Raw genomic sequence first — 12,313 nt, 5'->3', positions numbered from 1 at the left:
CTAAGAAATACCATTCCCGGAGGTGTGTCTGCGAACCAAGTTCATACTAGAAAGTCCTGCAGGACTGAACGGGCAAAGTACCCATCTCTACGGACCGGACTGTCCAGGCAGTAGTGTTTGTTAAAAGTGTGCAGAGATTCCCACGTTTGCACCTGACAGAGGTCAAGGACTGGAACTCTGCATGCTAGCACAGTGGTTGCAGCTTTAGCTCGTTAGAATGAGCATGCAAACCCTCAGGGGGTTGCTTTTTAGCCAGTGCGTATCAGATCTTAATGCAGAGTATGACCCATGTGGAGAAGGTCTGCTTCTGCACTGCCCAATCTTTCTTCACATCCACATAACCTACAAAGAGTTGGTCATCCATGCAGAACTCTTTTGTACGATCAAGGGAGAATGCCAATGCTCTTTGTGGGCACAGGTGGTGGAGACCCTCCTCTTCTCTAGAAGGATGTGGGGTGCGTAAAAAGTAGGCAAGGTGATGGACTGGCCTACATGAAAGGGCTTAAACACTTTTGAAAAGAAAAGAGGCCCTACTGTGAAGCACCACTTTGTCAGGACAGATGGAAAGGTAGTACGGCGTAGATGACAATGCCTGCAGCTCGCTTGCCCTGCGGGCAGATGTAATAGCCACAAGGAAGGCTGTTTTCAAAGTGAGAAGCCTTAGAGGACAATTGTGGAGAGGCTCGAAAGGAGATCACGTCAGACATGTCAAAACCAAATTCTGATCCCACCGGGGCATAATGAATGGGGAGGGAGGAGAAAGATGTGTAAGAGGAACCTATTTACAACAGGGGCAACCACAAAAAAAGAAGAAATAGCAGATAAATATCCATTAGGAGTGCCCAGAGCAGAACTCTGCTGGGCAAGGTAAAGGATTTACAACAGGACCTCAGAGAGAGAGGCGGAAACGGGGACTACAGAATTGTCTGTGCACCATGCCACAAATTTCTTCTAATGACAGCCATATACCGCTTTGGTGGAGGAATGCCTGACTGCCTAGATTACGTTACAGACTTCTGGAGGAAGGTCAAAAGCTGTCAACTGTCGTAGCTCAATCTCAACGCTAAGAAGGCAGAGAGTGGACAGGTCCAGGTGCAGAACCCTCCCCTGATGCTGCAATAGGAGATTCTCCCGAAGGGGCAGTCTGATCAGAGGATCGATGAACATGCTCAACAACTCGAGATACCAGACTCTCCATGCCTAGTTAGAAGCCAGAAGGAGTACTTGGGCCCGGTTGCTTTTGATCTTCTTGAGAACTCTAGGCAGAAGTGGTATGGGCGGAAGGGCGGAAAGACGTACAGGAGGCCTGAGTTCCACTTGAGAAGAAAATTGTCTCCGAGCGATTGCTGCCTTGGAAACGTGCAAAACTGCTGACACTGCGCATTTTCTGCGGTGGTAAACAGATTAATCGAGGCTCTACCAACAGCTGAAAGAGACCTTGTGCCACATCCAGATGGAGGGATGCAATTTGCTAGGCATTTTCAGCTAATTTTGTCCGCTGTCGCGTTCAGAGATCCTGCCAGATGTTGAATCACCTGGGACATGCTCTTCTGTTCCAGCCACGTCCAGAGGTGTGAAACCTCTTGACAAAGGGTCCACAACACCACTCCGCCCTACTTGTTGCAGTACCACTTTCTGGTGGTGGTGTCAGTGGACACCAGCACCAACTTCTACTTGAGAGAGGGAAGAAACACTTTCAATTTTAGGATTGCACGGAGCTCCAACAGGTTGATATGGAGTCCGGATTCCGCCAGAGACCAGATGCCTCTGATTTCCACCTCTCCCAGAGGGTCACCCCACCCCAGAAGTGATGCATCGGTCACTACTTTCAGATATGGTTGGGGAAGGGAGAGGAAGGGAGAGGAATCTGTCTCTGACTCAATCACAGTTTGTTAACCACCAATCCAGATCTTTCGCAGTTCCTTCAGAGATCTGGACCTTGTTGGAGAGATTCCCCTGATGCGGCGCCCCCTAGAACTTCAGGTCCCACTGCAGAGCCCGCATATGCCATCTGGCATGCATCAAAAGCGGGATGCAGGTGGCCATGAGGCCGAGAAACCTCAGAGTCATTCTCCCAAAAACCAGGTTAGAGGTTGAAACATCAGTATCGTAGCCTGAATATCCTGGACTCAGTGCAGTTTCGGGCTTAACCTCCTGAGCAGCATGTCGAGAACAGCTCTGATGAAAGGGGAGACTCAGAGGGAGTCAGGTATGACTTTGGCACATTTATAGTGACCCCCAGTGAATGTAGGTGTTCTGTCGTATTCTGGAGGTGGGAGAAGACAGCCAGTCGTCAAACAGGGGAAGACTGAAACCCCTGATCTCTGAAGATGAGCTGCAACCACTGCCATCACCTTGATGAACACTTGAGGGGCACTGGTAACACCAAAGGGGAGCACGGTGAACTGAACGTGCCCGTGACCTTCGGTGAACCGCAAGTAACGTGTGTAGACCGACAGGACATAGATAGGAAAATACGTGCCCTGCAAGTCCAACGCTACGATCCAGTCACCTGGGTCCAGGGCAAAAGAACCTGCGCAAGTGTAAGCATCTTGAACTTTTCCTTCTTGAGGAAGAGACTGAGGGATCAAAGGTATAGGACAAGAAAGTAGGGAGAATAGCAACCACAGCCTACTTCTGGCACAGGAACCCTTTCTATGGCTCCCTTGGCCCAGAGAGACTTAACTTCCCCACGGAGAAGAGCCAAATGATCCTCTGACATCCGATGTAGGACGGTAACATGGATGGAGGGGTAGTCTCAAAGGGGAGGGAGGAGCCCATTTGGACTATCTGCAAAACCCACCTGTCTGATGGAATGGATCGCCAGTGGAGAATGTGATGGCAAATCCTGTTGCCAAGTGGACCGTGGTGGGGGAGAGTCAGACCAAGGAAGGTTTAGAGGCTATAGCAGAGGGTGCATGTTTTGGGGGGGAGGGGGTGGCGGACTGTTCAGACTGCTGGCCACCTGATCCACGAGCTCGGTGGATCCCCATGCCCTTAGCCATGAAAAGGCAGGGCAGCATGTGCAACAGGCTGGCTGGCCAGAAACTGATGCAGCTGGAGGCCCCTTCTGTAGCCATGAAAGTGGCAAAAGGTAGACTAGTTGGTGGTGGGGACGCCGCGAGGCCCAAGGACCTGGCCTGGACTTTGGCACAGCAAACATTTGTTGATGCCATTTTTTTTTTCAGGAAGAAAGGATACTTTTTTGCGGCACACCACTTTCCTATTTTTTCCAATGAAACCAACATTTTGCTATTTTCTCAGTCTCCTCCAGATGTATCCACAAACCCTGGGTACCCCTAAGATGTATGGGGGGGGTGGTGGGGGAGGGGGGTGGAGGAAGGACGCACATTTGGTGTGTATACCCTATGTGAGAAAAAAGTTATGGAGGCCTAAGCACGAACTACATGAAATGACGAAAAAGGGCTCAGCATTATCAGGTGAAAAAGCCTAGCAGTGAAAGGGTTACAAAACAACACTGGAGGGACTTTTTTGACACAGATATGCAGGCTGGATTAAATTTTCAAAACGCCATTAAGCTGGAAAAAATGAGCAGATAGGCCTGTAGAGAAATTCCCCAAATCAGTTCTTCTTAAGTAACTTTTCTCAAAGAATATATACAACCAATGTAACAATATGCAGTAGGGCGAATGTAGCGGTCAAACAAGGTGTGTTCATCTGGCTTGTAATGCCAGTGGGGAGGCTGACACATCAATTGCCTCTAACAGTAGTCTTTCAGTTTGATCATCTTCTGTTTAGTCATAATAATCTGAAATCTCACTGTCACCGAAAAATCATGACAAGTACAGAAAAACCCCAAAGGACCCCTTTAAGTCCCCTCCATCTACAACAAACTACAAAAAGAACAGAATTGACATACAAGAGCAAGATAGTCATTCTATGAAACTGATGTAACAGGTACATACCCATTTCTTTTTTTATCCTATATAATTTCATTTTTATTGTTTGCCTAAATTTCATCTTAGTTTGACTAATTTTGATGTTAATGCTCAGTGATTTAGACCTCCTTTTGAATGATCTGGTATAACATTTGTTATTTCAATACGTTTATTTGGAGTTAACTATTTTTTGCAGTACTAACATTTTTTTTTTAATTTACGCGAGTAGCCAGGGGGAATATCCTTTTGTAACTTCTTGCTATACATTATCTCAGAAAATTGTAGTACCTGATGCTCTATTCCTTCAATGCCTGCTTCATACTGTTTTAGCTCACCAGTGTTGTGTGCACATAGTAGCTGCAAGCCTGTAACAATTCTCCAAACCCAACACTGAGATTAAGCAAGAACGAGGTGGCGCTTTACAAAAATGATAGATAAAATTTAAATACAAGCAGCCCTGTTCTCAATTTCCTTTTGTTTCTCTTAGTGAGTCTGTCTGCTTGCGCTGGCTGTGCTCCTGCTCACTCTCCTGTGGTGTGGCTGTCTCATTGCAGATAATATAAAAAGGACTCAGAGATCTAGAGGAGGGATGCAGGATCAACAGCGGACTAAGAATGATTAAAAGTGGTTCAGCAAAGAAATACATATATATTTTAACGATTTACCTTTGAAAAACAGCTTCCAAACAGTCCATGAGGATTCCTGTTTGAAAGATTTGTGGGTGAAACGGTCAGGGCATTTTCTCAATATTTACATGCTATAAAAACAGGCTGCACAGCACAGATTAGCGTTTTGATGAAATATCAACCATTGATATTGGGTTCCGTGGATTCATCTTCTTTCACACAGCCTGCCAAGAAAGGAGCGAACAATTGGCCTGCAACTGTATTTTATAATAAAATTTACGTAGTGAAGATTTCCTTACGGCAGGGGGAAAAACAGTCAGGAACAGAAGGAACACGCCAGAGCTAAAACGTGCAGGGTACGATTACAAAAGGGTACAAAAGAAAGGGAATGAGACAGAAAAAAAAGATCTGCATCAGTAATCCCAGTAATCCCATAACAGCACCAAGAGACACCATTCACTACTTTTCTTTATCTTTCTGCAAAAACCTCTACAGAAAACTTTGAATAAGGGTTTTAAGAGGGATCTCTGTAGTACTGGCTACCTGTGCCTAAACAGCCACTCTATTTGGCTGTCTCTATCTTATTATGGAAAAGTGGTATGAGAGTTGAAGAAAAGAACATCTCTTTTTTAGAGCTACAAAGTCCAATGCTTCCATATTAAACTTCAAGTACGAAAAAGGTATTTTTGGTCTTTTGGCAAGGAAGGATTAGTGTGAAGGGCACTAAAAGAGCAGCAATGGTAATGGGGGCATGGAGAAAGGCAGGAGAACTAGTGGGCATGGTTATAAATAAATATATAGGCATATCCTTTTTAGGGTACAGCCTGCGAGAGAATGCCAGTGTGCATACGTCTCGCTTGTGAGACACTATCGATAACAAGAAGGACTGTGAGACTACCCATTGGTTACTATTGTTGGCATCTGTGTGCCTCTTCTTTGCAGCCTCCTCAATTGTCACTTTTGTTCCTTTCTTTGGAGCAGAGACCAAGCACAGACTGATTCAAGTTAATCATTGCCAGTCCACTGCTCCAGACATGACTGAGGTACTATTTCTTCCCCCTTCTACTCTACCTGCCTGATGCCCCTCCCATAATGCTTTTTTCTTATTTATTTCCCTTGTTGCACTCTATAAGAGTGCCTTTGTTGGAAATCGCTTTACCCCACTATGCATTCTTGCATATTCCATCCCCCAATCACCCGCCACCCACTGTCACTTACTCCCTCTCGCATCCCCGTAGCTGCATGTCCCCTTCCTCTCCCACCATCATGGGGTGCTGCTTGCTCTTTGTCTTCGTCCCTCCTCCTGCTGCCCATCGTCTTTGGTTACCCTCTCCCCTGTCCCTCGTGTTTCTTGTTTTATCTATGCTTCTGTTAGTGATAGGAACAGGGCTGCTGTATGTGCAAGTTTCCCTGCTCAGTGGTTCTTGGCCTCTTTATAGGGTCTCGTCATATTGCATAACACTTCCCTGCTCAAGCCTGTTGTCAAAACATAACTTAAAAAAAATAAGTTAAAGCATATAGTAAATGTGCCATAGATTACATCAAAAATGCACCTATTCGTAAAAAAAAAAATCAAATAAAGTGAGTACACACTGTTTTCCCAGCAGCACTAGGTGCCTATGAGACTTCTAGCAGTTGCAGTAGCTACACAGTGATACAGTGAGTGTTATGGGAAAAAGACAAGGCCCGGCTTTCCTTCAACTGATGATTGTTTCTTCCGATGTTCACTGTCTCATTGACATGCCAACTTCTGAAAAGTCATAACATTTTCAAAGTTTTCAAGTAAGCTGACAAAAATAAATGCCACTTGAAGACAATAGGCAGACTGTAAATTACACATTGAAATTGGAGTAAATGTTGAGTACTTTTTGTCGAGTTCTCACCTGAAAGGACACTTAGTTCCCACTTCTTCTCACGTGCTAATTCGTTTTGCTGCTTCAATATAACCTGAGCATCTTCTGGAGTTTTAAATCGAACATGGCATTCTGTATCGCCCTCTAATAAATCCACATAGACAACATCAGCCAGTCCTGAAAGAGTGTCCTGTTGGATAAAATGTTGACCAATATTAATAATCTGTCGCTTTTTAGGGGTATGCGCTACAAGCCTTCTTACTTACTCATGATGCCAAAACCCGCACCAAACGAGTTTACAACGGTATGTGGAGTATGTGTGTTTTGATGGAAAACGAACATGGAAAAAATGATTATGACACATTGTTTCCATCAAACCATTATTGACATGTTTTTCTTAAATCAACGGTTTTCACAAAGCTATCGAAACCAATGTGGTAAAAGGCATTCATAAAGGAATATTTATTTCGCCTTGTCAGCCTTACCTTGGAGCTTTGGGGGATTGGGGAACATTCCCCGATAACCCAATTTTCTGTTTTTTTTAAGGAGGGGTTCTCCCAAATTTACCCTTCCAATTGTCTTAAAAACCCCTAGTACTGCTCACCGTCCTGCCTTAACCTGCTTGTGTTTTCAGCCTAATGCCTCCTAACAACCTCCCTCATCCCAATAACCCGACTAACAATCTATACCCAACAGTTTTATCTTCTTACCATCATCATAGAAATACATTTTCGTGAAAAGGTATTTAATCATTTTGACATTTCTCAAAAAATGAAATGTTGTATGCCTGATTTAGTCAGGCTGACTCTCACCATTTCAGAAATGTGTCAACCTCGTCAAAGATAGTTTGTCTGCTTTTTCCAAGGCAGTTATTTTGTTTCTTTTCAGTGAAAAATAAATCCTTGAAGGTACTGCATTAGTGTGATCATAGAAAGTGAAACTTCTCTTCCTTTATTACTCGCTAAATTGGTGCTTTTTTAAACAGTCAAACAAATCAAATGACTAGAATTATGTGCTTTGTTGGCAGGGGGAAATTATTCAGTGTACATGAAATGTTTCAATTACTAATCAGGTAAACTATGGCATTGACATGGAGTTTATCTCTTACTCCCACTCATCAGCACATGATTGAATTGTGCAGCCAAGCAGAACCTGAAAAAACACATGCATAGTGTTACTTTCAAAGAATTTAGCCCTCCATGGGTGATTGGTGCCTCCACGGATGTATGTTTCAACCAGCCATGCCCAGTTCCTACATGTTCTAAAAGGATTTTTGAAAAATGGCTGAATGTGAAGACCACAAAACGCCAACACCTTCTATTTCAAGGAGAATTCAGAAGATGTGCATACACTGCAGCAAATGGCAAGTTATGCTTACAGGAATCAATCTTAATCCTTTAAGAGGCAAACTACTCCTGACCCACCTGAATAACTTGCACCACTATAGATTTCAGATATCATAAGTGTTGTAAGATGAGGTCTGAAGCAGAGCATCACAGTGGTGCAAGTTCTACTATGTCAGTTACGAATCACTGGGGAAGTTTCCTGGCTTTATGGTTTCTATAGGTTAGTGATTTTTGAGTGAATCTCTATGTTTTTTTAACACAAGTTCAATTTTACTACCTTCCTCGTTCTCTCTCTCTCTCTCTCCCTCTCGCTCGCTCTCCCTCTCGGTTTCCAGGGGCAGAGGTGAGGTTTCACGCATATGCATTTAGCCCTGCAAATAAGATTCTATGTCAGGACCGGAGGCGAGAATTACGCTCAATTTCTTTCTTTATTCACTTGCACAGATTTCAACATAACCAAGAAAAAAAGATAAGTACCCTTCTTTCGCTTTTCTTGTTGCATGTCGATTTACGCTTTTGTTTAACCCGATTGTGTTTCCGATTACTCTTCCGCCACGGGGGCCCCTATCGCGGCGGCTGTTCAATCTCGGGCCGCATGACTGTAGTGAGGCCGGCTGCCACTAGGGGTCATTTAGATGCGCATACATGCTCCAGGAAGATGCACACCAGTGACAGCGGTAACTGACAGAGCTGTCGCTGCAGCTCGGGCCTTTATTTCCCCAAGCTTCCTGGGTCTGTATTCTAAACACAGGAGTGTTTTAATTACTGAACAGCGGACGCCCGCCGAGCGTATTGGCATTATTGTAACGTGCTGTGCGTGTTTTTTTCTTTTCTTTGGTTCTTCAAGGGGTCAGGCCCAGGCGAGTACTTTTAATCCATAACCCCGATATCAGCAGGGAGTCGGCCCCAGGTCAAAGACCCTTTTTTTGCTCTGCGCATTCTAATTCCGACTAGCTCACCCAGTTCCAAAAAGTGCCTCGGTGCTGCACTACTAAGTGCTGACCTTGGCTCGCTAGGTCTGCCCCCTGGCTTTATGGTATGTCCCTTCATATATTGCAGGCTGCGCTCTGACTGTCAGTCCTTAAGAAGCACAGGGTCTTTGATTCTCGATTAGCCATGGCTGAGTATTCCGAGGAGAAATCCTTGCAGGTCCTCCCCATTAACAACGAGTTCTGTGAGGCCCTAGATGCCTCCATTCACCAGACGGTTGCTGCGACCATAGGCCCTCTGGAGTGCCGCCTCCTGTTACTAGCTTCGGCGTGTCCTTTTCCCCTAAATCTCGCGGATGAGTCCCGCCATGCCCAAAAGTGTGTGCTTTTCTAGTTCTACTTATACTTTTAGCTAAGAGAAGCAGCAGCTCCAGAAGCATTTTCTAGAGTCAACTGATGCATTATTTTGATCTAGAAGCCCTGAAACCTATGCCTTTAAGGAGATTTCACAGGAAATGTGGTATTGGAAAGGGGATTTAGGAATAGCTGTACATATCATAGCTACAACTATGCCAGTATCAAGACAACAGAAGTAGACAAACTCAACTCTACGAGGAGTGCCAATTTGATTTACACCATTCAATTTAAACAATTTCCTTACTGCAATCATGACTACTACCGAATTGCTTTCCTGATCATGGTATCTGTACCTAATGGAAATACCTATCTTTCACATCTTGGCTCTTGAGAAAGTGTTATTAGCCTGCTTGGCAGAAACACTGATCATGTCCTTGTTACAACTGAAGGCCATTAACTCCCTTTCTCATTATCACAGGCTCTGGTACTTGTACACTACTTTTGTTTCTTAACACAATGTCATTCCTACTTAAAGCCTTTTTTTGCAAAATACTATACCTGTGAGTTGCCTTGACACAGAAGTGTACACTATAATACAGTTGCTAGGGAACCTACTAGTCGTCAACTGATTCTGTGATTCACATACATAGTTTTCTTTGGTGTTTAAACATTTTAAGACTTCAGTTGGAGTGTGAGTGGAGTTGTTGAGAGACTAGGTCCGTTTTTGTTGAGAAGAAGTCACAGCTGACTGAAGGTGGGGAGCAAAGCTAGACCAGACTAAACATGACAACCCCAGGTGCTGAAGATAAGATGGAGGAATTATCCCGGGAGACCTAGGTGAAGGCGCACTGACTGTGTTTATTACCTGTTTAAAGATAGGGAACTGAATAAACCAGTTTTGGTAGCTATGTTTTGGGGAGAAGAATTGGGAATGAGGGAAGAGTCCCATGAAGAAAAGGAGTTCTATGTACGAGTCAAATCCCAAGACTGGAGCAAGAGGCTCAAGAGGAGTGTAAGAAAGGGAAGGAGTGACTAGAACCCATAGTACACACTAAAACGGATAAATATGTGTAAAAAATAGACGCACTAATCTAGCAACGCCTGAAGCTCCACAGGCCTCAAAAGGCTGTGACTAGGGGTCTCTGAAGGAGAAAGTGTAGAGACGCTAGAGAACCTTCCTACTGTCTTGTGAGAATAGACTGGAAAGGCTGCGAGATCCCTTTTACTCTTCATACCCTTTTTACTCGCTGAGTTGAGGTACACAAGGCTGGCAGACACCCGACTGTGTACCTGGTGCTGAATGAGGGTGTAGCTATGCAATGGGGGCAGGAAAATTTAAGGGGAAATACATTTCAGTGAAAGGGTCTCCCACCCATGTGACGTACCCTAGTATGGAAAAAGCATACGCAGAGACACTCAAGGTTGGTTTTTATGTCATAGAGGTGACAATAAAAAATATTTTCCAGTTAAAAAAAAAATACCTTTGATATGGAGGCCCTGCACTCTAGGATCATCAAACAGCTGCTATCTTAGCTGATCACTGTACCTCTACTCCAATACCCAGAGGAGGACGGCCGTACAGCTCTCAATAAAGCACCTGGCTGACTATGGATATGCCTTAAGGCCCTGACAGTGGGAATTCTCCCAGCTACCTGAATCCTCTATTAGTCTGGCCAATTAAAGCCTGCTTTGTAGGCTTATCATGTGGTTGTCTGGAGGGAGCATTAGGTAAGTAGGAAGCTGCCTACCATACTGAGCCTGCTGCCAATCTCCACTTACACTAGTGTGACAATAATTTCTTGCATTTCCTGGGGCAGTGCAAACAAAAACTCAACCATTCTTCATTTTGGATTGGTGCCCCACTGCTCACTGATTCTAAAGGAGTAGTGTCCATAATTCCTATCATTTTCACAAAGATAAACAATACTCTGATACATACCTGCATGTGTGCACCCCCTCTGTAAATAACAATGCAACTGTTCACCTTTCCCTGTCAACTGGGGACTTCCATTTCCCTCACTCACAAATCTCACCCACGCAGTTCACCTTAGAAACACTGCTTATTCTATAGGTGACATTAGAAATGGCATTATTTTTGTGTGCCAAAGACGATGCAACTTCTCCTATCCAGTCCAGTCAGATTCTGAAAAGTCCCCTAATTCTTCAAACTCCTATCAGGTTCCCTCTATCCAGGGGTCTCCAACGAGTTGCTCGTGAGCTACTAGAAGCTCTCGAGCTACCTATAAATAGCTCTCCTGTGTGTAGCCCAGCCTACAAAAAGTTTATATTTAAAACAAACATGTAAACTTGTCTGATGTGATCAGTATTAAAATTCTAATAGTATCCGTAGCTCTGGATGACTTTCAGCAAGATAAGTAGCTTTTACTACAAAAAAGGGTGGAGACCCCTGCAACAGCGCCAATCTGTTTGCAACATTTTTCACCTATTGTAAAATGGCCTACACCTGGGTACTAAAGGACTGATCTGTATGCTGTTATCTCTCTTATGTTGTACATACCATAAGAGACACTTAAGCTAAACATCACAGCCTTTGTAAGAGACAGCTCAGAGATATTTTCGAGACGGTCCATTTCTTTGCCATCTTATTTCCTAGGTATAGAGTAGGACTCTTCATTTACGAAATCAAACAAGTAGCTAAAGTACTAGAAGAGGTAGTGAACGCTACTGCAATTGCTCCTGTGTTGAGCTCTGCCCAACTGAAAGGACAAAGAACTATACTTTTACAGAATAGGAGGACTCTTGATTTTGCCCTGACTGCCAAAAGTGAATTTTTTTATATACTCCAAACGTTGTATTTTTACACTTATGTATTTTTAATCATTCATAAATAGATTGATCATATGGGTGAAAGCATAAGGAGCGTACACACAATTGATGACTGGATGGGTTCCACTGCATGGAGTATCTGGTCATGGTCGATGGATATTTGTAGAGGTTGGGGAATGAAGATTCTTGAAAATAAACTGGCCATCTTTGTCAATCTTACACTGTATTACTCTAATAAAGAGTACCCTTTCACAATACTCAACACAGCAATTGATGATAATGATGGAATGGACTGGAAAATTGTCTATGGTTCTTCAGAATGTTTCGAGGCTGATATGAACTTGGAAGTGAATCACTAAATGATCACTGATTTGTCTATGTTGCACTACTAACGCAAGAGGAAGGGGTTCTCAACATAAATCATTGTTATAGCATAACTGGCTGCTACAGCCATATTTTCCAGCTCATGGTATCAGTGCCCAAATCAGTTTAATTAAATTAAATTCTGAGACAGGA

General features: G+C 43.8%; 1 protein-coding gene across 4 annotated transcripts in view; it reads right to left on the bottom strand.

The window, feature by feature from the left end:
* Nucleotides 1-12,313, bottom strand: part of LARP7 (La ribonucleoprotein 7, transcriptional regulator) — a 216,089-nt gene that overhangs the window by 54,084 nt on the left and 149,692 nt on the right. For all 4 annotated transcript variants that reach the window (XM_069241625.1, XM_069241634.1, XM_069241607.1 and 1 more), the window contains exon 12: nucleotides 6,409-6,568. In XM_069241625.1, coding sequence (XP_069097726.1) covers nucleotides 6,409-6,568 — 160 coding nt within the window. The remainder of the gene's footprint in view (nucleotides 1-6,408; nucleotides 6,569-12,313) is intronic.

Source organism: Pleurodeles waltl, chromosome 1_2 (assembly GCF_031143425.1).
Source record: "Pleurodeles waltl isolate 20211129_DDA chromosome 1_2, aPleWal1.hap1.20221129, whole genome shotgun sequence".
In the NCBI taxonomy this organism is placed as follows: Eukaryota; Metazoa; Chordata; class Amphibia; order Caudata; family Salamandridae; genus Pleurodeles; species Pleurodeles waltl.
Note: the sequence above shows the minus strand (reverse complement) of the source record. Positions and strands in the feature narration are given on the sequence as shown.